The following is a 26577-nucleotide window of genomic DNA, read 5'->3' on the forward strand; positions in this document are numbered from 1 at the left end:
AATTTAGAGCAACTGAGATGGAAACATCACACTTCATGGCTTATCTTAGAGATATTTTCACAGCACCCTAATAGAGAAAAATTGGCTATGGCAGCAAGTTTGCTTTTAATTAATTTGAATCATTTACAAAAGATCTGGTAGTGTGATTTTTTTCACCCTTAAGTGTTTATTAGATGTTTAGTATTCAGAAAGAATGAATCTGGATCTAAATAATTCATCATTAAATGGTTACAGGGTGGAGATAACTATTTTTCTCTCTATCTCCCCTCCTTCCCTCTTTTTTCCTCTAATTCCAAACCCCTAATTGTCTTCAACATTATATGAATCTCTTTGCCTCTATTTTCTTCTCTTTTCACCATCTTTATTCTTCATTCTCACTTCCTAATTTTCTCATTACTTGCTTTCTCATTACTCTTTATTTGCTGTATTTCTGTTCTTTTACTTCCTTCCTGCTTCCCTCTGCTTCTCCTTTCGACCCCTCCCTCTTTTCGTTTGTTGCAGTGGGAGGAGATCAGTGGTGTGGACGAGCACTACACCCCCATCAGGACCTTCCAGGTCTGCAACGTGATGGAGTACAGCCAGAACAACTGGCTTCGCACCAACTGGATCCCTCGCCAGTCGGCGCAGAAGATCTACGTGGAGCTGAAGTTCACCCTGCGGGACTGCAACTCCATCCCGCTGGTCCTTGGCACATGTAAGGAGACTTTTAACCTCCTCTACCTGGAGACAGACGATGACCAGGGAAGCCACTTCAGGGAGCATCAGTTTCAGAAGATTGACACCATTGCTGCCGATGAGAGCTTTACCCAAACAGACCTTGGAGATCGCATCCTCAAACTCAACACTGAGGTGCGGGAGGTGGGCCCTTTGAGCAAGAAAGGTTTCTACCTGGCATTCCAGGACGTGGGTGCCTGCGTGGCTTTAGTCTCAGTCAGAGTTTACTTTAAAAAGTGTCCACAAACTGTGAAGAATTTGGCCTCCTTTCCTGACACTGTGCCCATGGACTCCCAGTCCCTGGTTGAGGTCAAAGGCTTGTGTGTCAATTACTCAAAAGAGGAGGAACCCCCACGAATGTACTGTAGCACAGAGGGGGAGTGGCTTGTGCCTATTGGGAAGTGTCTCTGTAACCCAGGATACGAGGAGAGAATCAGCACCTGCCAAAGTAAGAAACATTTGTTTTATATGTATATATTTTGTATTCTCTAATGTCCAATGTCTCATCTCTTCCTGTGTGTGGAACCTCTCTGATCTACATAAGTCAAAGACCTTTCCGAGGCTGCGAGAAAAGATTGATGTAAAGACTTCTACACTTCATATCTGTCAGTTTAAGGGCTTTAATGTGAAATACTTGGTCTTTCTGTGCACATTACGTATTTGGCTGTGGGTGCATTCTGTTTGGGAAACCTTCAAACAAATCCAAGGCTCCCAAGGTGTCTCTGGATAGGTTGTCCAGCTGTACGCATGTATCTCTCTATATGTAGACGATGTGTTATCCAGGTCCGTCAGCAGGCGGGTGCAGCCGGTAGTGATTTGGTAGTAACCTTTTCTTTGACACATCATTATCTTTGGAAGATTTTAGCTAGAACTGCAAAGACAGGTCCGACAAAGGGAGTAGAGTGGAGTGGGTTACAATGGAATAGCTGTGGTGATGACTGTGGGTGCGGGTGAAAGTATGACAGGAGGTTAAACTGAGATTGATGCAAATGTATTTGTATATCATTGTCTGGTCGTCATGACTGTTCTGCTGCTTGCACAATCTTCACACATGTTTTGGTCCTTGCAAAACTTTCTCACAGACCAACACAAACTAGAATGTAGCTGTGAAGCGGAAGAACATAATTTATCAATTTTGAATGTTTTAAACTCTGGAGCAGTGGCAGATATCCATCTGTCATTAATGTGGATCACAGTCCGGTCTTTAAAGATGTACTAAGTTTTGTTTGCAGTTTGTCACAATCCATGGAGGATACACAAGAAACCTGGAAGAAAACTTGTAGAGGTTGCAGCCACATCGCTCAAATGTCTTCCCTAGTTTAGTGATCTAAGCATATTTCTTTTGGCATTTACGCCAAATGCTATGTAGAGTGTGAAACAAACCACACAGAACTCTAATTACACCATCCTCAGGGCGAAGAATGGTAGTTGTAATGTTATGCTGTGGGGATTTTTCAGTTGGGACAGGGAAACTGGTCAGAGTTGATGAGAAGATAAATGGAGATAAAAACAGGCCAATTGTATGAGAAAACTTGTTAGAAGCTGCAAAAGACTTGAGACTTCGACAGAGAACGTAATCTTACTGATCTTGAGCTTTTTCACAACATGTCCGTTTCTAGATGTGTATACCAGTAAATACTTCCTACAATGGCTTTAAAGCAGAAACAATACAGAGCACTACAGTGAAGAATATTCCATTTTGCATTCTCAGCTTTTGTAGCTTGTCCCAAACGGTTCCTTGTTCATCAGTGCTTTTCTCTCCAGAGACATGCCCGGTGTTAATTAAAGATCAAAGGCGGTCTACTGGGTCAAGCCCCTGCTGTCAGGGCCAGGGGACGCTCTTTTTCTGGAACTCTGGACTCCAGACAAGCATTTTCTCATCGCCCAGATGCAAGGATAATTTTAGTCAGCATGGCTGGATAAAGTCAGAAAAAAACAACATAATAAACAAGAGGCCGGGAATGAAATATATATCGAATGAATATATATTTCAGAAGCTAGAAAAAGTACAGAATCTGTCATATTTTTGTTGCATTTTTCTGTTATTCAGACTTTTCTCAAAAATGTAACAAAATAAGTTTGATAGATATAATGGAATGTTCTTATGGAAATATATGTTGCACTCTCATCAACACAACCACACGCACACACACACGCATACACACACACACCTACACACAAGCCCTCACCCCTCCCACTTCACTGTCACCCTCCATTCGCTTCCTGCGTCTCTGTGAATTGTGTGAATGTTTGGATGTATTTGACAATCTCTTATTAGTTTCAGAGTGCTCTAATGGACTCTAATAAGGTCTTGTGTTACTATGGAGTGGGACAGCTGCACCAAGGGGCCCCTGCTGCCCCCTGCAAGCAGCCGTCAGGGGCCCCCATCATGCCGCACGCTCACCAGGCCCTCTGTGTTAACAGATAGATGGCCAAATGGCGTTAGGTCACCATATATGCTGGTACCATAAAGAGGAGCAAAACATATTTACAAGGCTGCACACATGGAGAAAAATGATAGAAACAGATGCGTGAGGGTTGGTTTATCAAGTATACACATGTTACAGATGCTCAAGCCGGCACATGTTGCAAAGCTTTATCGCATTAGTCTGTGATCTATTTTAAATTTTATTGTAGATGGACATGAAAACCTTTAACTGTATTTGAACAATCCGCTGTGATTTTACATTGAGAAATCTGTTAAAAATGTCTATCATTTCTGAGCTAAAACCACAAACTCAGCTGTGAAAAATCAACTGCACTTTTTTTTTTTTTAATGTAGGTTTTCAAATTACAATTTTTATTGCTAAGAGGAAAAAAAAACTATCCACCAAAGCCATAGACAAAAATGAAAAATCCCCCCATTTTTAAATTGTGAATGAAGTTTAATCTGTTCAACTTTACTAGCCACACCCAGATCTGGTTACTATTTGTGCTGAAGAATCACTCAAAACAATCTCCCTGACAACATAAAGTAGGCTAAATGATCTTAAAAAGCCAGGCGTCATGTGTTTTCTAAAGCCTTGGGAGTTCAAAGAAATACAGCGTGAGCCATCATCTACAATTAGAAAAAATATGAACCGATGAAACATCTGTACAGAGTGACCTTCCAAAACTACTCCATGGGATTTTTTTTGTTTCATCAAAAACATCCCAAATTTATTCAATTGTATGACTTTTAGGTTTTTGGTGTATTCATATTTTCACAAAATGCCATGTTGGTTTGAATCAAATGTTCCCCTAGATTAAATGAAATCATAATTTTAAAACTGTTTTTGTACTTACTCGGGGTGTCTTTGACTTTTTTTTTTTGTTTTGTTTTGTTTTTTATAATCTGAGAACAAAGAAGCATCGATGGAAAAAAATACGGAAAGAGTTAAATGTTTTTTCACACCACTGTATATTTTCAAATGAAAGAAGACAGGAGAAAGATTTACTAAAGAGTGGTGAAATTATTAAAATAAACTTTATTTTTTATTTTCAGCAATACTTTAATGTAGTTGCTTCTATTCCAGTAAAATATTTTATTAGTGGGATTGTGGGAGTGTGAGAATAGTTGTTTTTGTTTCCAGAGACTCTAAAGTATGTTTAACTTAATTATTTGAGTACACACTAGTAATAGACAATCAGTGCGTTGTTGGGCTGTAATTTTGTGTCCGTGTTTGTTTGCTTGTGCGCAAGGCCAGAGTTGCTGGCTAAATGTCAGACTGTTTTTTCAGTGGCGCCGTTGAAAGAAAACACACTCTGCCTGGGTGAGGCCATGAGAGTACATATCCGAGCTGCAGATATACGAGAGTACATGTACTTTCTTTTTTTTTTTTTTTTGTGGAAGACTGAATGCATTACTAAAACGATTCAATGAGTATTTGTGTGAACATATTTTAGCTATACGATCCTTATCAGAGCAGCTGGTGTCAATTGATTTATTCATCATGTAGAAACTCAGCGCTGATGCAGGGTAATCAGAAATGTCCAACATGTATAGTGGTGTCACTCGTCTGGATTACTGTATATCTTGCAAGAAGCCTTCAGCTTTTCCACACAAATGTGAAGCCAGATCTAATCTCGCTAAGTCCGTCTTTCATCTGTCAATACAACAAAATGGAGCAGGTGAACCTACTCGTATCTACCATCAGTGTGAAATTCCTGCAACCTTAATTTGATCCTAAAACAGCTAACGGCGGCCTGTTTGTGAAAACTGTGTGTGCGTGTGTGTGTGTTGAGAGGATTGTGTGTCGGTGTGTGTGTCTATGTGTTGCATGGGCAAGCAGCTGTTCTTCTGCACGGTGAGAGGAGATCCAGGTTTACATTCTTGCTGGATTTATCAAGAAACAAAGCCCTGAAACTAGCCAGCTCTACAATATTCATTGTAGTGCAGAAAAAAAAATCTTTGTACAAAGACACACTATGGAATCTACTTCAAACTCATTTGCATCATTTGTCTGAAATTATTTTATTTTAAGTGAGGAGTCTAGCTTTATACATCAACGTCTTGTTTTGTCAGTTTCCCGCTTTCAATATTGTTCTATTTATCTTAGTCCTTTTAGACTTAAACAATATATCTCTAAAACCTAGACTTGATTTATTATATCAACCAAGTCTAGGTCAGTCTCAAAAAATATATTTTAATTTCAACAAGACTTTTACCTGGGAAATTGAATGTCATAATTAGCATTCAATTCAATGCAATTTATTTATAGAGTGTTAGTTCATAATTAATGTCGAGAAACTTTACCAATAACTTCCTTTAAATTAATTCAATCATAAATTGCAATTCATCCCTCTGATTAAACTGTAATAAATTTGAAATGTTGAAAAATTAACAATTTTGTCCTCTCAGCAATAAAAAATTAAACATGATTAAAATATAATTAATAAAATTAAATTAAATATACAAAGTACTTTTCTATGCATCCTTTTTTCCTTCAAATGTATAACTGTAAATAAATAAACACTCATTCTAAATTTATTAATATAAATTTATCAAATTTTCTGATTCACATTTTAGCTATATATCATGCATAAGCTATAGATACAAACACAAATAATCAATATATACTCAGATTGTATTTATTTTTGTGTGAGTTTCTAGCTGTCCAGAATCAAACAAAAATGTCTGGTGATTGCTCCTTCTCTTTCGTCCCACACGTTCTTCTCATCCCGCTGCCTGATGGTCTTGGCTGCCGAGTTCAAAGCACTTGGTCCATATCACGTCAAATGTTTTATATCACTCTTCACTCTCCAGCTTAAGTGATTTAGCGGCTGCCCTTGTGCACAGAATTGCTTCGCTCTCAAGCAGACATTTTGAACTCGCATTATACATCTTCCACTGAGGCTGTCACGCGAGCCTCCATCAACTTGACCAATCATATACTTAGGCTGGGCATGAGCTGATTTATTTTTGCTTTTAATAATAACCAAAGCTCTGTTCAGCAATATTGTGCGCTCACGCAATGAATTAAATGATTTTCTGTAATGACATTGTGGCTGCTAGTCTGCCTCTACGTAGAATCTGGTGAGAGCACACAGATAGATTTTTGCTCTCTTTCTCACAGATGTTTGGAAAAAAGTTTGCTCTTGAGTCTGAAGTAATCAAATTTATATAAATCAACTTTTATTTTATGATTTAATAAAGATTTCTTTATGAGCGTACTCAATGTTCCTTTTTAGAGATCTAAAGTCAAGTACATTTAACTATAATGGATAAAATATGAAAATATCATCGTTATAATACGGCGCGGTTTTTTTTTTTACTCAAATTAATAAATTAAACTGATGCGTCACTGCAGAGATCCCACATTTGTGCTGACTCTTTCCTCTTGATTTTCATCAAACACATTGCTCTTTGAACTACATTTTTTTGTATATTTGTCTGCCAGACTGTTGAGATTGAGTGCTGTGAATACATGGAGCTGCTGGCTCTCCCCTTGTCCCCTTGGAAGGACTCTGTTTGTTTTTGTTGGCCATTATATAACCACCCGGCTCTCACAAAAACACGTCAGTTCCACACACACTCACAAACCCCTTTGAAATCCACACACACACACACAGCAGTGGTGCTGCCTGTCCCCCATGAGTTGCAGTAAGCGCAGTGTCTTCCTCTTGTCCAGGACTGAAGAAAAATACTCGGTTACTTTGGATCTATACCCAAGCATGTGTTTGCATACCGTATATTTACATGTGTGAGCTGTGACCCTTTTCATCGCATGGTCTGTATCGGCGCTCACTCACAATGGGTGAACGACAGGCACGACAGAGTCCTGCTCCTAGTGGAAATTCCCTGTTAAAGGGCACCTTCACTCTTTACGGTTGAGTATCATACACTTCCGCTACAAATTTCTAAACCGAATCCAGGCAGTCAGATCAATTCAATCTTTCCTGTGCGTGCGTGTTTGGGTGAACCGAGGATACAGTACAGAGCTCTGTTGTAACACTGGTGTTCTGTTGCTTAAGTCTCCTCTCCTCTTCTCTTGTCAGTTTAGCTTAGAGTGGAGGCTTTTGCTGCTGCAGCTCTTTGGCTGTGTGCTCCCTGGCATTTAGCCCTCTTGGACCTGAAAAGAAGAACAGAGGCGGGAAAAGAAGGACAAGCCCTGAATTGAGTGTTCTCATAGGAAAGGTCTTGAACCAGATTGTTAACAGTATATTTGCCAGATTCAAATCTACACCCAGGCCCTCTCACCATAATAGACTGGTGATCTGTCCAGGTTGGGCTCCACTACTCTCACGTTGACCGCTGGAAGGCTTCAGAACCCCCTGTGACCCTGAACAGGATTAGATTGGTATAGAAAATGGATGAATGGAAAACTCGAGCCATTTGCCCCTCGGAAACTATGTGCAAATGCAACATCCTTTCATCAGTCATACATACAGTAACACTAATGTAAAAAATTACCTACTGTACGTCCTGGCCTCCAGCTACCAGAAAGGTCCTGTAAATTTTACAGAAATGGTTTTACAGTGTATTCCATTTGCAAGGGTAACTACAGGAACTCACTCTGGAGAAGTTTTCTATAAACCTAGAGCACCTGTCAGATGTTTCATAGTTTAAATGTCACTTTTATGATCACATAAGGAATAATAATACTGTATCAAAAGTTGGATAAGTTACCTGGGGATCTATTTGCACTCTAAAGCCTCCTGGTTTGAAAACAACTGGGCCATTACGTTAGATTAGCCACAAAATATTGTTTCAAAGCTTAAAGTTTGTCACAGAAAAAAAAAAAAAGCTGAAATCAATTTGTTGTAAATACTTCATTAGTTTATGTTCTAAAGAAACCTATTTTACATTAATTCCCTATAATAACGATTAGTTTAACTTTGGCGAATATTTATACTTCCTTCGATTTACATTAAAAAATAACCTTCTCTTCCTATCATTCTAAGCTATGTAACCCATTTAATTTATTTACTTCCTGTATTGCCCTAAATGCCATTGCATTTGTCATTTTGATTGATTCGACTGTAATGTGACAGAAAAATAGGACAATGTAATTTCCATAATGTATAAAGTTAAATAAAACAAATTAAAGTCATGATTCTACAAGTCCAAAGCTGAAAGCGATTAAACAAATTAGACCTTATTAAGAAAATAAGGTCTGAGCATATATTTTGTTAATGCTTTTATCTGCTGATCTTAGTGGTTTGAACTTGTCAGGAAGCACCAATTGATTGGCCTAAAATCAGTGTTGATCAATATAAAGCTTGTGGAATTCCATTGGCCTAAAGACAAAAAGGAAAACATCAGTCGATGGCACTGACCAATATTGTGTAGTGTGTCCTGGATCAACTTTGCCCTAAAACTAACAGGATTTGTTAGATTTGTAAGACATATATTATTTTTCCCTTAATTAAGTATTTGAGTTGTTTTAATAAAAGGTAACTTTTTTATGTAAAGCAAATAACTCAAACTTAGAAAAGTGTATTTTCTGGGGATTTTCAAAATAACTCAAATGTGGATATAATCAATACTTAAACGAAGGTAAGACTATGTGTTTATGAATGGGCTTCACAGACATTCCTGTGACGGTGTTCTGTCTTTCTGAGACGGACTTTCCTGGTGTGAATTTCAGAACCATGTTCCATTCAAATCACACAATGCTTTGTTCTACTGCGATACAAACTAATGCTACTGTATCACTCCTAAATATAGTTGTAGAGCTTAGGAGACTAATGTGTTTAATTAACACAGCCAAATGGTAGACTGTAATTATATTTTTTACTCTTAAAATATAAAGAATCCTATCTCTTTGAAAGATTTTCCTACAGCATTGTAAATCATATTGAGCATAGACTTTTCTTAGTATCATTTGACATTTTTGTGTTGTGACAAACTTAGTTTGCAGGTCTTCAAATGTTGCTAAAATAGCTCACAGATATATGTTGGTACTTTTTATAAAAAAATTTTTTTGTTCATTTCCCATTGTTTGCAATACAAAATAGATCATGTTGATACTGGTTGTAAATTATTAACATCAGCTCTAACTTTTTCTATAAGTGCATCCTTATTGTGGAAATAAAATAAGTGGAGCTAGGGATGTCATGCTGAGAACATAACAGTAATCATATTCACTCTCTCCATAAAGCAGCAGAAGAGTTAGGTGTGTAAGGAAAGAAGTTCCAATAACCAAAAAATAGAGTATGATTATATACTATTTTCAAATCCAGGCTAAATTAGTACAGTCCACACCAAACAAGGAAACTTTTCAATAATTTAATGTCTTCTTAAATCAAATACAGCACATGAGTGAAAATTGAGCCACCACTGCCACACAAAATATGAGATTAATGTATCATGTTTTCTGATACAATGTATGTCTGATACAATATATTTACTAGGTTCTTCTTCATTTCTGTTTGCACACATAAAGTGGCTCATATCAGTGGATTTCGTGAGTGCTTCTGAGTGTGTGTGAATGTGTTTCTGGCATCGGATAGCAAAGGAAGCTGTAGCCAGGGACGCAGAAAAGGTTTGTTCATTCTGGGTATTATTGCCTGTTTGCTTTTCTCTTTTGTGGGCCTTCCAATGCAGGCTGGGGGCAGCGGGTAAAGCCTGTCACCCCGGGGCCCTGGTGCTGCTGGGACTTCAAAGCTGTTGGTAACCACAGGCTCAGGAATTCAACTTAACTCTGAGGCTCGCGCATACACACAAACACAAACACACGCACACGCGTATACACCAATGCACAGAAACAGAATGATGCCAGGAGACTGATGGAGGTCTGAATGCATGGGGCGTTTGTTTGTTTGAGAGGCCCTGCTAGCTGACTGAACATCTTTACAGTAGGTCATTTATGTGTGGTGTGTCATTGCATGTATATCTTCAGTAGATTCTTTAAATGCATCAACTGATAGATACAGACAATTGTACTGGCACCCATTTTATAGTTGTTTAAAAAGACTTCCAAGAAATAGCTTTATAACTGCACACAGAGAAATTTAGAGAAATCCAACCTTTAATGTGTGTCTGTTTATTTGATGTGGGAAAAACATAAACTCTAATGAGACGACTTGTTTTTAACTAAATTCCCAGTGGCACAATTATTGGGACCCCTAACCACTCAAATCCTTTTAAAACAAATGTAACAGAAACATTATTTTAATGTATACTAGGAACTTATTAGTAATGCAAAGCTTTCTGTTTCCCTGGGGTAAAAATACAGCATTACAGGGGCATATTTCACTTACATGCTGGTTGCTAGAAAGGACAAGGACCCACATTTATCTTGCCACCGCACACAGTGAGACTGGTGGTGAAGAAGGTAAAACTAAATCTTTAACGCTCACTGTTGGGGTCACCAAGTCTCCATTACAACCATGCAATGCTTTTCACGTACAAAACAGTTGCTTGGGGGTAATAGCAGGAAGAAAAACTGTTGTCTTGCCATTGCAATTTTACACTTGTGAAGATGGCTGAAGTTGAGTGTGACATTAAGTGAACAGGTGTCATTTTTCAGCAACAAACACTACATTAAGATTTAGTGAAGTACAGGATGAATATGTGTAAAAACTCTTCATGCCAATTGTTAAACATGCTGGAGCAGTGATTCTCAACCTTTTTTGGGCCAGCGTCCCCCTAGCCCCCCACCAAAGAATTTGTAGGATACTTTGGGTTGACTATTGTTTTATTATTAATATTATTATCATTATTGTAGATGTTTTGAATTTTATGGTTGTTTTTGTATTTATTGTCAAAAATTATTTACCAAAGAACAAAAAAGCCATGAGAATAGAAATTATTTTCACAGGTGTCTACAAAAAATGCAATGAACATTCAACTTAAAATTGGTAGGCCTAACAACAGCCAATCAGAGTGGAAAAAATATTCTTGTTCTTTGCCATTTTCTAGTTGTTAAATATTCCACAAAATGACCAGATAAAAGATGTACAACATGCCAGTTTAAACTTTGATCTATTTGCAAAGTGACTGAGCTCTGCAACATTAAAACATGGATATAACTGCAACTATATTAATCATAGCTCTTCTTCTCTTCAGTGTTTCTGTGCGTTTCAGGTGGTGCAGCTCTGTGCTGCCTTCAGGAGAATGGGACATCAGAGTATCATCCATAAAATTTCACTCACATGGCATTTATTGTGCAAACCAGAGCTTTCAGTGGAAAAACAAAAGTTCCAGATCTTTTTTAATGCCATACAAATATGAGACAGAAACATGGATTATATCTTTATATAGACCTGTCTATTGATTTATAGGTTAATAGTTTTACTGGACAGAAATTACAAAGAACAAATCTGGTTCTTAATCAAATCCTAATGAGTCAAATTGAAAGTGTCATGGAGTCGTCAATCTCATGACATTAACACTGACATGAAAAATAATATTCAAGAAATAAATATATCAAATCTAATTAAAAACATAAATAAGTGATCAGTTATTTACTGTTATGGTCTGTAAGATATATTTATTCTCAGTATTAGATATGGTCTCAACAAACCCATGGCACTTCAACAATATTATTTTACTTTTTATCTGGAAGTAGTGGCTGTTTATTCTTGTATTAAGTATTGCTTGAAAGGTCTTGCCATACCAGTTTATTCCTCTGTATTTACTTTAGTTTCTTAGTTTATTCTTGCATTTTGTTCTTCATTCATTTCCATTTAGTTTCATTTGATTAGTATTATCCTCTCTTGGTTTATTGCTATGTCCACTTTAGTTTCTTTCCTGTTGCTAGATTTATTTTATCATTTATTGACGCTCACCACCAGTAATCTTCACTCATCACCTGCTGCGCCGCCTAATCATCATGTTTCACATAATGTGTTGATTTTTCACTGTTCAGCGTTGGATTCTCTGTTTTTATGCCATAATTCACATCTAGTTTGTCGCTCCATTTTATGTCCCGCTTCTTCTGTTTCAGAGTTTTGCGCAATGTGAACGTCTTTTTTTTTAAGCCTCTAAGGTGCAGGACGGTCGGGAAGCGTATCAATGGGGAAAAGGCAGACTGACATAAACCTTTAAAAACAACGGAAACAATTTCTGCATTCTGATTATTGACATTTAAAAGTGCTGTGTTGTTCTGTCACCCCCGTTTCATACCGGACCACTTACAGCACCGTGTTAACGCTATAAAATGAACGCTCTCTATCGAGGTATCACCCATGGAGGGATTTCTTTATTTAAATTGGTTCATTTTTCAGAGAGATACAAAGTGAGGGTATCGTGATTTTAGTAATTACATGTTTATAAGAGTGATTTTCTGTTGTCCTTCCATGGAAGCGGGCAGCATCCAGACGGACAATAAAACACGTTTTAATACAAGTTGCTGCTTTGTTAAGATCACAGCACTGCCAAAACATGTGTACAAAAATCCTCAATAAAACATAAAATATTTGAAAATCAGACACGACAAGTGAATCAAAGCAACGTCATCAGCCCGTGTAAAGCTGAACTGGTGCGGTGAAGCTACCAGTAGCAGGAGCGGAGCTGTGCCAAGAAGCTACAAACACTGAAGAGAAGAAGAAGAGCTGCCATCGATACAGTTACAGCCAAGCATGTTTTAATGTTACACAATACAGTTTTACCAAGTTGCTCAAAGTCTAAACTGGTATTGTTGTGCATATAAGGCGTAAAGTTTACCTTCGACCAAACGCCCCCAAAGGAATCCCAGTGCCCCCCTTTTGTAAAAATTTGAGCCAGCGCCCCCTGCCGTCCTCTGAACGCCCCTCGGGGGACGGTACCGCCCACATTGAGAACCGCTATGCTGGAGGATCTGTGATGCTCAACAACACGACACATGAAAATGGCTCATCAGACACAAAATCAACCTACTTCCTCAGTAGCCAGAACAAAATGCCACAGAAAACCTGTAGGGTGCGATGAGGGGAAGTGAGCATAAGAAGACCTCTGGATTTGAGAAAATTTGAGAAATAATAGAAGAAGCAAAAGTCAATCCATCCTTCTCCATGCTCCAGCCTTGTGAAATATGTCAGAAGACTGAGTGCTGCCCTTTTTGCAGTAGAGCTGTGAAAATAATTACCAGCAGGGTTTCCAAAACTTGTGGCACTGGTGATTACGTTTCAGCAAGTATTTCTTAACATATTTTCCCCTGCCCCACGAATAAATTAATACATTAATACATTTCTAGATTTTCTTCCAGAAACTTTGGAAAAAAGTTAGGTTTGTGCTTTTAAAATTATTTCCCATGGGAACATCTTAATGTATGCGTGGAAGCTCCACATGACCAGACTGTGGTTTAGCTGTAATAAGGGAGAAAAAGGGCATTATGTAAAGTAAATCCCTTTGAAAACATACCTGGACTGTTGTTTTGATTCCTTCATGCATGTTTGAGAAATTCTTGAATCTCCTGTAGAAACACTGCCTATTTCCACAAAGCTCCTCCTTGGAACTGCAGTCCTCAGTTGAATTCCTGCCTCAAAGAGCACAGTTTTCTCCTCTCAGCCCCTCCAGACTAGCGGCAGCAGCAATTATCAAACTGCGAGTCTGCTGAGCTCGTCATATGGACTCTTTCAGTAAATTGCCCCTAAGTACCATTGTAAACAGCATCATGGAGGAGCATTGCGGTGACGACGTGCTGAAATAGCTGTCTGAACAATTTCAAGGGATCAAAAGTTATGTTTGGTATATGTACAGCGTTTTTACAACTGAAGATAACATAGTTACTTTATTGTGACAAAATGTGTCTGGAAAATACATAATTCCGCCCCTTTAAAATACTTTAGAAAAACGGGGGGGGGGAAGTCCAGTATGCCTAAACAGGTTTATGTTTACGTAGTTAAGCATATATTCAAGAAATCATTTGTTGTGTTCACTTATCATTCATAACGCTGCTGTTGCTGAGATAACTCATTTGTGCTTCAAGATGGATGTCTCTGTCTGAAACAGGTGATATCCACATTGGTCCACTGTGTAAAACACACAAAAACCTCAGTGTTTCTTGTCACATTTCTACATTCTCAGGGATCTGCCACTAGAGTATGTCCGTCACAACATTAGCATCTGACAGTGTTGCACCTTTTCTGTTGAGACTGGGCTCTTTGCGCTCTGCGACAGACGGGGACAGGAGAATGAAAACAGTAGGAAACGTCTCGCTTGTCACAAAATGAATGTTTGGATACACATGTAATGTAAGAGCCAGGGAAGGAGAAACGTCGGAGCAGAACATGGGAGTTAGTTTGTCATTTGTGATAAATGAGAGGAGGCAAGCTGGATAGACGGAGGAAAAAGTTGACGTAATCTGAGTAAGGAACAAAACAAATGTCTGTCTTTTTGATCATGCTGAAAACCAGGTAAGGTTTTCTTTTTGGCAACTTTATTGATATATTAATACTGGGATTCATTTTATTTATTTCACATAAAATAACTGTTAGACAATAATTAAAAAAAACATTTTGACCTTGCAAATGTCCTTTGATTTAGAAAAGATTTGGCCTGTCAGATGTGGTCAGTGGAATATCTTTGGATATCTTTCCAAATTTACTCTCCTGACAGATTTTTTATTTTTTAACTTTGATGAGATTTGCATCTGTTAGCCAGGACACACACTTCATCATTTCTACTCAAACCAAATGACTCAACTCAAGAAACTCTTCATCCAGGTTTTGTTCTCTTTGTATGCTGAGATTTGAGAATCAAAAGGCTTCTCTGTCTCCCTGCTGCTTTGATTCTTCCCTACTAATACTCATTTGATTACTGTTATTATTTGTCTGCTATGCTTTAATACACCGTAATATATTGTCAGAAAATCCACCTCTAATCACGACTGTTTCATTGAATAACGATGTTTGTCGTTTTTAATTAGTGTAGATCTCTGTGATCTCTTCTCTCAGAGGAAGGGCCAGCACACAAAGACAACTGAATATCATCCTAATAACAATTCTGGACTAAAATGATTGTGTGTCATTTGTAGTGTAAATTAGTGTCATATTCATAAGCGACAATGCATTTAAGACGTAATACTTTTATTATGAACCACAATATGGTGTAAAATACATGGTTGTGCCCCAAGCTGTAACCTTAGGCGCATCTAGGGGTTGCTGCTATCAAGTGTCTCAGTTAATCTAAACACACCCTACAGGCATGTATAATAATGCGTGTAGTTGTCAGAATCATTATGGACTCACTGTGAAAAGAGACCTTGCAGAGTCATGAAAAGTTATTGTGTCACCACCTAAATGTCTCTTAAACTGGCTGTCTCCATTACAGATGTCAGTGTTTAACAAGCTTTTCATTTGAAAGCAAAATCACTTTTTTTTTTTTTCTTCAGTTGAAATGCTGCAACAATTATAACACACACAGGCCTCCACTGGTCTTTTCGCAATTTAGAGGGTACAAAGCTGTAACTATTAAAGCCAGATGGAAGCTCACTAAAGTGGGACTGAACGTAAAAATATATGGTGGGGGTAAAAAAGTAAAATAACATTTACAATGTTTAACATAATGTTTTATATCGGTTGTGTTAATCAACAAGTGACATGTTAAAGCAGTAACAAAATAAATGGAGGAACATTTAAATATACTTCTATAATCATTAAATACTCGAATCTAGGGATTGGCCACAGAACCGTAAAACCAATTATTTCACTTTTAGATGTTGAATAAACATTGCTTGTTCACTTCTGCCATGTTGGACCAATGCTGATATATTAAAAACGGTCAATGCTAATTGTTTAGTAAAATGCTCTTTTTTTTATAGGTCTCTCAAATTCAGACTTGATTTAGACTTGTCCTTTAAAGGCTTGAGACTTGAATGAGAACTCCTGGTCTGAGGTTCAAGTCTTAGTAAGAGATTTACCAGCTGATGTTTTACTGTGAAAGTATGCATCTGTCATTGCAGGGAAACATCCAGCTGAAAATATCTAAATAAAATCAGATCATCTTTGGTTCATTCAGAAGTTGAACATGCATTTATTTATGTTTCAATAACTTAAGCATTGATTTGGATTTTGCCCTAACACTTTAGACTTGACTTGTAGTTGCAAATGTGTCCATTTCATTGATGGCTTATTTGGTGATCTTGCTGTACAGACACTGTTTTAATATGGTGTATTACACTTTATTTGTTCTGGGCTCCTTGTTGACATTTGAGGAAAGATGGGCATAGTTATTGCATGTTGGGATACTGAATTTTTTAAACATTTGCTTTGGCATTTAATAGAATTGTAATTTTAATACTTATAGACTTTTTCTTATTGCTATGTGACTAGATCTTGTCAAATCCAACACTTCTCTAGACCCAAAGAAGCAAGAAGTACCAAAGAACCTGAAAGTGAACTTTTAAATACACACTTCCAGAACTAAAAAAAAAAAGTTGAAAATGCAGATACCTCTTTTGCAGTTTATGATTTGTCATATTGCTTTCACAATCAGCAACGTATTTTATTGCTGTAACTGTATGTGATAGGCCAACACAAAGTAGAACAGAAGTGTGAACTGAAAGGGAAGACATATATGGTTTTTAGCATTATTTTGAAAAAAATAAATTCCGTTTCTGTGGTGCCTATTGGAGTCTTTTGGTGTTTCTACATTTTTACTTTTTCTTCTTTACAAATAAGTTCAAGTTGTGTTACAACTGTCTGGTAAAAGCAATATTAAAGTCTTTCCAAGTGTTCTGAGTTTAATTTAGCTAAAGACTTTGTCAGCACTTCTAAAACCTATTTTTTCTTTGATCTTAACTATTCTGTCGCAACTCTGGCTTTTTGTTTACCTCCCCTCTCATTCTCAAGTATTTTGCAGCTGAGGTTAGACTCAGCTTACTAATTAAGAGACATCAAGCCACGCTAGAACTACTGGTTCTGATTACACTGGACTAACAAGGGGTGGAATGCAAAGGCATGTCATGTTTGTCAGATTTTTTATTTACTAAAAAATAAAGACAAATTCAATTGATTTTCCTTTCACTTCACAACTATCCAGTGCTTTGTGTTTGTGTGTCACATAAAATCCAAACACTTTATGGGTGTGAGAAAGTTTTGACAAAAAAAGAAAATCTTTTACAAGCCACTTTTACACAACTGATTTTCTCAGACTTTCAGGTCCGTAAATACGCTGCATGCAATAGTGAACACGCCCATGTACACTACAAAAGTAGTTTTGAGTCACTGTTAGTAAATATGCCTGCTGTAACAAGCATTTTACCAGCTAATAAAAGGATGACAAAATAGTCTGACATAATCTCAAAGATGACAGCTTGAAAACTGGCTTTGAAAACTTTAATCTGATTTGAACTATACTTAATGCACATCAGACGGGAAATCTACCTTTGCTTTCTAGGCGGTGATAGAATCCTGAAAATATGCCGGTTTTTACTGACTGATTGTTAAGACACACAATCCACTCCCTTTTCTAATGCCACGCTGTATTTCACTTAAGCTATTACCCCTTCAAACATCTGTGATTTCCCAGATTTTAACCGGTCTTTCTAAGATGATCTATAGATTCTGACTCCATGCATCCGTGATCCGGCCTGCTGCCACAGTTGATAGAGATGAAGTAAAAGGTCTCGGCACTCATATGTGGAGTAGTTGAGCGATCCTTATCCACCCACGGGGAGCCAAGTGGTGACATTTTACCTTCATCTGTGTCGGTTGACTTTGAAATGATGTCAGATGGGACAAAATGCGGTTTGGTGTGTCTGCGTGTGTACAATCTGTGAGAGAGGAGTAGGTTATTTGCGTGTGATAAATGTTCTGCTGGGGGCGGACACGTATGTGTGTATCAGTTTGCAAGTGCTGATTAAACGCAGTCAGGCCTCAGTGGCCAAACCTTTAGCGTTCCCTGCACGGTACATTCTTCAAGCGTTCACATTCTCAGTAGAGCCAAATACGGACATTCCAGCCTGAGACCACAGAGGACCACCTAAACGTCCTGCAGATGTGATTCTGATGTTTCCTTTGTGTTCGTCTAAGGTGATAACTACTTTCCTGGGTTTGGAAAAACAATTAAAAACATGTTTAAATGATGGTCATATGCTGGCATTATATTCATGTCCTAAGAATTGCATTAAGAAGAGCAAAAAATAATATTATTTTTCTTGACATGCTTTCATATCTGACACAGGTTAGTAGTTTTAGTTACCCCACAAGCACTTAAGGTCAATTTTCATTAATAGCAGCCTTTGTAGCAGCAAGCATTTGCACTGACAAAATTGCTTCTTCTGTCAAACTGAAGCCCTCAATATCAGTCTTTGTCTAGGCCTCTCCTCTTACGACAGCTTGAATGAAGTGTCATTTCCACCAGGACAAAGGACCCAACCTTTAAAGGTTGAAGGATGCTTCAGAGTTGAGCACTGACCTTTCTTGCGGATTACACACACACATTCACATATTCATCCCACAAATATGCATGGCAGGTTAGAGGCAGTGAGAAGATTAGCCGGGCAAAATGGCAGACAGCAGTGTCCGACATGATTACTGTACTCATCATCCACAGATTTCCCTCCTCCCCTTTCTGTTCAAATGGGTGGCAGGAGACATTTTTCAAGGTGAAGGTAGCACGGCCCACGCCCTGAGATACAACACGCTGACTTTTCCATTCATTCCGCTCTGCTGGTCTTTCACTTTCACAGGGTTCAATTTCAGAGCCTGAAGTTGATGTCAAAGTGCAAAATCTTGAGAAATGCTTGAGAAAACTGATTAAAACAGTTCCACGACTACCCATTCTTTGGTTTTTCAAGGTCACTTTAGATAGGTTTGTCTCATAATTGAGGAAAAATAACATGCTATGATCAATAGATCTATTTGTGATCTGGTAAATGGTTTTTCTTAAGCTGAATTAAAAGTTGCATTAAAAGTGCCAACTTTGCATTATTCTGTAAATAATGGCACTTTTGAGGAAAGTTGTGTTAAAACTTGTATTAGAAATCCATTAAATGTGTCAACTTTCCATCAAAAGTGTTGTTATTTTGACACTTCATGACAACAGTCATAAATATTCATGAAGACTCTTTCATGTTCATGACATGCATTGTCATGTTTACGACATTATCATATCAGTCTTGTCCACCCTAGGGGTGGCCAGATCATAACATGAAGGATCCATCCTCTTCAGATCCCAAGGAGCCTACAAATACAAAGTTGAACATTTTATGATGTTATTTATTTTAAAAAGATGATTAAAATGTTGCAAGTGGAGCATATGGCTTCAGAGTGAGCTATAATGCCGAAAACAACAAACAAAAGGAAACTATCTAAATATTAACAGAAACTTACCTGATTGAAAGTAAATAAACCAAGTGACAAAAACTTACCTCCCTAAGAAAAACTTGAGAAAACTAAGCAAACATAAACGGCACCTCACTCCTACACTTTTTTCACATCACATGAGTCAAGTGGTCAACAGTTGGATGCTACTACAAAGAAGATGACAGGGAGTGATAGGAGGATGTTGGTTTGTTTCACTTCTTTGTCCAGTTGGATTATGATATTCTGGGATATTCACATTACACGTTCTATAAACAGTTTCTCATTGTCAAGAAAGTAATGTTATCAGAAGCAATGATTCACGGCTTTTGGGTTTCTCAAAAATATCACTAAAATCTTGTTTTCTCCTAATAAAGCCATATAATCCTAATAAACTGAATGTGTGGTTACACCCCTACTTATTGAAGAACAACGGCACTTTTGTTGTAATTTTTTACAGTCCTCTTTGTGCATTAACAAAGAAGATTGTAATTGTTTACCAATAAATACATCCATTGTGGTTTCTCTGTCATAAATTCTACTTGGCATTGCTTGTGTGTGTTTGCGTGTGTGCGTGTGTGTGTGTGTTGCAGGTGGGAATTACAGTTCAAAGTCTGGGTTAATTGAGCTGTAAGGTATTGATGAGAGCTCAACTCTAATGAGCTTTAGCCAATTAATCCATCGATTTACATGTAAATTGCTCCTGAAAGGTTACTGGTTGTGGTTCGGATCTGCATGTACTTACCATGCTAATGCTGTTCTGAGTGACAAATCAACACACATAAAGATTTTAAGGGGTGGGAGTGTGATGGATTGTGTTAAGTAAGCTCCAGACTGCTTGATTGTTGGTTGATAGATTGCACTGCATTGCATTATCAGTTAAACAGGGTGTAAATTACTACGCCACAACTCAACCGCAGGTGAACACACATAATTATGATCCAAATGTCTTTCATCAGCGTTTCTTTCTTGTTTTGTTGTTTTTGTAGTGCTGCATCTCATCCATACATTTATTATTATTTTTTATTTCATTGTCTTATAATGATTTGTTGTGGAAAGCGGCTGGAAATCCTGTAAAAATAACAACCCTCCACTGATTTGTAATTTTTCTTAGAGTTGTAAGTTTTCTTAGAGTTCATTAAAAAAAGTCAATACATTATAATAATTGAAGCAGTTAGTCTTTGTTAGTTCAAAGTGGCACAGAGATGTTTTGGATCCAATGTGAAGCCAATCATATTAAGTGTATTTTACTTTTCACTCCATGCTAATTTAGGTTTTCCATGAAGCTTGAGGATGCTCTAGTAAAGAATAACTCATTGTTGTATTCATAAAAGGGCTGTGTGGTTTTTTTAAGTAAAACAATGTGGAGTGGTGAACAATCTGCTGTCAGCTAAGTGAGGTTTAGTGTTAATTACAGCTGCTCTCAGCCTAAACGAGATACTCAATAAATTGTCCGCAGGTGGGGAAAATTGACTCTATTTTTATTTTTTTGCAACTGCAGGTCATGTTGCATCTAAAACGAAGCAGGATTTGAGCAGGATTTTTTTTTTTTGCTTTGCACTTGAGTTAGCTTTTGTGTTCATGTGTGAAGGCATTCTTAAGTTTCACCAAGGCGATGTGATGCTATGAAAAACACTGTCAGTCTTTGTGTTTGTGTGTGTGTGTAATTGCATACATTTTGAGACTGAAACTAGCACATGCTGAAACATCCAACTTCCAAAGCTAACAGTTACTGTTAAGTAAGATATGCTGCATTATAATGATGCAATCTATCATTTCTTTCATGTCTTCATTCCTTTATCCCCCCAGTCCTCCATCACTGTCTCTGTGGCCTCATTAATTTAGGCTGGACTATTTATGGTCCCATAAAAACAATAGGGGAAAAAGAAGACGGGTTTTACTGGCACAAACGATACTTCCAATGCATGGGAGACTTCAGGATTTGTTGAACTAGAGGGAGCGCACCACATCGCTTTCAGTTAATTGCACTCAACCCCAGACATCTGTTTATCATTGGTGAACAGTTTCATGTACAGTCATGAAAAGATTAAGGAGGCTCTCCCTCCACTCTTACATTTCGTAAATCAGGTCATAGTAAAAAAAAAAGAAAAAAAAAGAAAGATTTCTCTCCAAATTCTAAAATCAGGTGCATTTGACGTCAGATTAGAAACACACACAAAATACACAGGCTAATTTTCAATTAATCCAAACGCAGCCAAAATTCTGCAGCATAAGGAAAAACAATCTCTTCATCAATAAGTGAACAAAAATTGCTCTATAACAGCTTTTTTATGATTATTAGTCATTACCAGCTATCATCTAAGCTGGTCTAATTTCTGACTGTGCCAGTAAGATTAATAGATTATTGCTGTTAATATTTCATGATGTTCTGCTCCAGTGTCACCCCTATGGGTACTGATTAGGGTGTATTCAAAATATTTACAATTTGTCGATGTTCTTAAAAAAAAAACAAATAACATGCAACAAAATAGTAATTTTCAAGATACAAGCATTTCTATTTTTGGCAAGAGCAGCACAGCCTTATGTAACTTTTCATGCAATTTCTGTTCTTCAGGCTCATAGTGTCTAGTGGCACTTGCAGAGTTTTAAATACATCTTCTGGATGTGTTTGTTTCTCTGTGATTTGAGTTGAAAAAACGCCTGGAGCTATAAGCTGCTGTGGTGTTCCCTCACTTTCAAAGCTCTGCCGCTCCGTGTAAAGGCTCACCTTACTGTTTTCATTGACTGGCAATTCTCATCACTTCATTTTTTTTTTCGCTGAGGCAGTATTGGTTAAAAAAAGAAAAAAATAATAGTAATAATTTGTTTTCAGTTGCCATTGTACTCAGCAGCAGCAGAAACTCTGCAGTGCGGACACATGGCACACAGGTGTCGATGCCTACATATGCTCTGAGCTCATCAAACAAAGAGCTACGAACCAATCTCAAAGCCTTCTCTGAAGCAGCTGAGCTCATGTCCTCAGTCAGAAAAGCAAGATATACATGTACTTTCTTCAGTGATGTTCTTTAATTTAATTCAATTCAAGTAGATGATATAGGGCATTAGTTACATGCTACGCATTTGGTCACAGATTCCTGCTTATGGCAATCAATTTCTAATGAGATTTGTCATATTTCTACCTTACTGTTATCTCTGATTAGCAGTAATGATTTGTATCTCACTTATGCTGCTGAGATTCAAAGAATCATAAACCTTGACTCTTATTTTTGCACAGCGTAAATAACAGTATTTATGCTATGACTGCACTTTGAATTGGAGGCCAGTTACAAACGTTTCACTGGGTGAAACTTACACTTAACAAAATGTTTCACTGATTGCTGACCACACAAATAACACAAATAAGGAAAGCTGTAAATTTAAATATTTTTACAGTGTGAGAGTTATATGTAATTGTACAACATAATAATTTCAAAAGCATATATGCTTAAGAACATTTGAAAAGAAAGAATAGCAGCGCCAGCACAACCAAGAGTCTGCATTCTATGGATATGTGTCCATCTAAAAGTTTGATGAGCACAAAGGTCATGAACTTTCCGACACTTTTGTGTGTTTGTTTACATGTAACCATGACACGTCCTACATCTGCCTACAACGACAGCTCTTCGCCAGGTTTCTTTTTGATGATGGACTACTCTTTGTTGGGAGAGTGAGGGTTATCGCCCGCTGCAGAGTGCAATACCATGTGTTTGCTCAGCAGGGGAACATTCCTGCTGGCCCCATGATTTCCTCAGGTCATTCATTCAGCTCTCTTCCCACTGTAATGGCATTGTGCTGGGGCTCAGCTACCCCACCAGGCCCCCCACGCTTCAGCCTTTGGCCTCCCTGACAGCGCTGCCCTTCAGCTGCCTGTCAACCACACCAAGGCTGCAGTGGGTGATTGGAGAGTGGGAGGAATGGGGGAAATGGGGCCAAGGATGAAGCAAACACTGTTAAGTGGTCACTCGCAACTGCTGTTTACACATATTTCTAATCAAACATTGATTGCTACTGAAAGATATTTTGCACATTCTGGATTAAAGTCTGTCCAGGTTAACAGATGCTCTAGACCAGTGGTTCTTAACCTGGGTTCGATCGAACCCCTGGGGTTCGATGAGTCGGTCTCAAGGGTTCGGCGGAGCCTCTGCCGCGGAGGTAAAGACACACTTGTGTAAAGTCGTGATGACGCCCCGCTTTGCGGTCACTTGCTGCAGAGGATCACGTTACATTGCTTAGCCAATCAGTGCTGCGGAGGAGCCCTGATTGAAGGAGCTCCACTCTCAGCATGGATTTGAACTTGTGTCTTTATTTTCTTCAGCAAAGCTCACAGTTTTACCAAATTCTGTAGCCTTCGGTGTACTTCTAAATCTGCTCCATAGCTGCATCTTTTCGGGGTTGGTACTGCCTCTAGTGGCGTGGGGGTGGTAACACAACTAACATAATTACATTACTAAATCAGAATATCGCATTATTTATTATTAATTTTTCATTCTCTGAAGAATGTAGAGCTAATTAAATGATCCAAACAAGACCTTAAAGTGGTTCCAGTTTCTCTCGATGGCCAACCTGTTGAAACTGTGGCAAATTTTAAATACCTTGGGTCGTTCCTGGACAGTCAGCTCAACTGTGCTGAAAACACTGACTATATTTTGAAGAACTGTTCTCAGAGACTCTACCTTTTAAGAAGACTTAGTGATCTTGGGGTGACCCAACTAGAGTCTAGTCACTACTATATGGCCGAGATGCATGTAATGTACCAGCTCAAACAAAGGAAGCTATGTAATGCAGTTTGTGACATTGTGACTCACTTTATTTCTTTGAGTAATGCATTTCGATATCTCTCAGAACTTATGCGTAGTCAGTGGATTCTTAAGTTTTGAGGAAAAACTAGAGTTTGGCATCAAAGCAACTTTGGAAAAGCAATGTACCCTGTTTTGGTCAAGTTAAATGTTGTGATTTTATCCCAGTACACCTACACTTTTAGAACTGGTGACAAATATTATTCACAGAGAACAAGATTTGAGATTCCCAAAATTCACTCCAACTCCAAAATGTTTTAGTGGGGTCCATTTCATGCATTTTTAAAAGGCGTTGGGTACTGCCTGAGAGTTAATGCCTGGCACACACTCAGTAAATCATGTGACATTTAGTTTGATTTCTTCTTTTAATTCCTGGTCAGTTTTGTGGTCCAAACTTGTAAATCTATATTACAAAAATTCCACATTGTTGTGTTAATCTAACAAGTGACTTTATTCTCTAAAAGCTAAAGTCTACTTGTGCACATCATTAACTTGAAAAAAGTAGTAATAGATTGTCTTACTTCAAACCTACTGATCTTTTAATTAGACTCAGTCAAAGTGGGATTTGTGGGAAAAAAAAACAAAAACAATCCTGGTCGGCACATCACCAGTAAATCTGCGATGTGACAAATTCTTGTGTGAGGCTCCAAAGGAGAAGAGCATAGTAACCACAAAACAGAGGAGGAGAACAGCATCTGCCACTGGTCATGAATCCAATAAAATATACACAATGCACATCTCTTCTCAAAGCTTTTCTTTCTCTCTTCATTATGCGTGTATAAAAAGGGCTGTTCATCATTATTCAGGGATAGAGCTGATTAAAGGTGATTAAGCCCTGCCCATCCATCACTCTCGCCTTTCAGCCTGACACTGGCTGCAGTGTTGGGAGAAACGCCGACGTATCTCTAAGTGATACAAAGAAAAAGAGACTGTCCATGGAGCTACGTGATTTTCCAAATATCACATTTACTTTAATTGCAAATAATTTCCCAAGTAGGAAAAAATGATACACTTGGGTCTTAATAATTGATTCCTAATACTGAAATAATACACAAAGGATTTCAATTTGTGGTTTTAACCTAAATGGGCCATGGCAGCTCATTCTTTACAAGATGCATTGGCAGCCCTAATGATGAATGTCTACTTTCTCCTGCGATGAATGACGACAGTGAAAGCCTTTCTCGCTCTTGCCATTCCTCGTAACAACAACCTAAATTAATGCTAACCAGTGTTTCCAAAGAGGACAGAGTTTCCTTGAGTGAGACTTAATTGATTGGATGTTTTGGTGTCTGGTTCTTATAGACAGTTTCACAGTTAATAACAGTGACAGTGTCAACAAACTATGTGAAATGTAGGGGGGAAAAAAGGAGCTTGACTAATTGTTCTGTTTTTTATACGCAGCCCAGGGAGGCCTGGGCATAGTGGGTCTTTACTAGCATGCCAGAACCTATAAGATTTCTTACAATTTAATAAAGATGTTTTATACACCTGTAAAGAAAAAAAACCTCCAACAACCCCACCTAGGGCACAAAAGAAAATGTTGTAAAAGTGTTTTTAGACCATTGTGGGACAATAACAGTCTCTTTATAATAGAGTGGTGGAGGTTTCATTGCAGTTTTTACAGAGTATCAAGTTTGGCTTCACTCACTGCGGTTGAGAAAGAAGTAAGACCAGACCAAGACCAGATTCTTATTTATAAGACAGAGATTTTACTTCAAAGTATATGTGAAAATGCTATGTGTACATTTTAATTATTATAAAAACAAAACACAACTGAACTGATATTGCAGCTCTTACACCATGTACAGTCCCTGTTACATTTATCGGAACCCTTGGTTAAAATGTGGAAAAGGCCATGAGATATTATTCCTACAATAGGAGAAAAAAAAGGCTTGTTTAAAAAACAAAAAGATTATTTGATGTATATACAATTAATTGGTGATGAAAAGTCTTTTTTGAGAAAAAAACATATGTGCCAACATTTTTAGAAGTCCCAACAAGACAACTGTGTTTATATATATATATATAGTGTGTATTTTTTATGTTAACTAAAGAGTCTAGGAACTATAAAAAGAGTAATCACCCACTTCCTGCTTCCCTGGGTTATAACTATGACATGACACAAATGACAATTTCTTTTAGCAACTGTTTAAAATGGGAGAGACAAAAGAACCAGGAATAAAGGTTACACAGAACTCAGAAAATTAATGAAAAAGTTTCACTCATTTGTTCTTTTCTAATGTCAAAACAATAAAATTAGTCATAAAGCACTTAAAATGGACACAAGAGCACAAGTGTATCTTGCCACACACAGAGTGAGAAATTCAAGCATACTTTAAGACACAAAGCAGAAGACAACAATTTGTAATATCAACTGTCTCCTGTAGTGACATGTTGTTCATACTGAGGGATGGTT

The 26577-nt window shown here is 37.8% G+C and overlaps 1 protein-coding gene across 3 annotated transcripts in view; it reads left to right on the plus strand.

Annotated features, from left to right (window-relative positions):
* Positions 1-26577, plus strand: part of epha3 (eph receptor A3) — a 108918-nt gene that overhangs the window by 17291 nt on the left and 65050 nt on the right. For all 3 annotated transcript variants that reach the window (XM_081604519.1, XM_081604517.1, XM_081604518.1), the window contains exon 3: positions 502-1162. In XM_081604519.1, the coding sequence (XP_081460645.1) occupies positions 502-1162 (661 nt within the window). The remainder of the gene's footprint in view (positions 1-501; positions 1163-26577) is intronic.

This window comes from Poecilia reticulata, chromosome 2 (genome assembly GCF_904066995.2).
Source record: "Poecilia reticulata chromosome 2, P_reticulata-male-v2, whole genome shotgun sequence".
Lineage (NCBI taxonomy): Eukaryota > Metazoa > Chordata > Actinopteri > Cyprinodontiformes > Poeciliidae > Poecilia > Poecilia reticulata.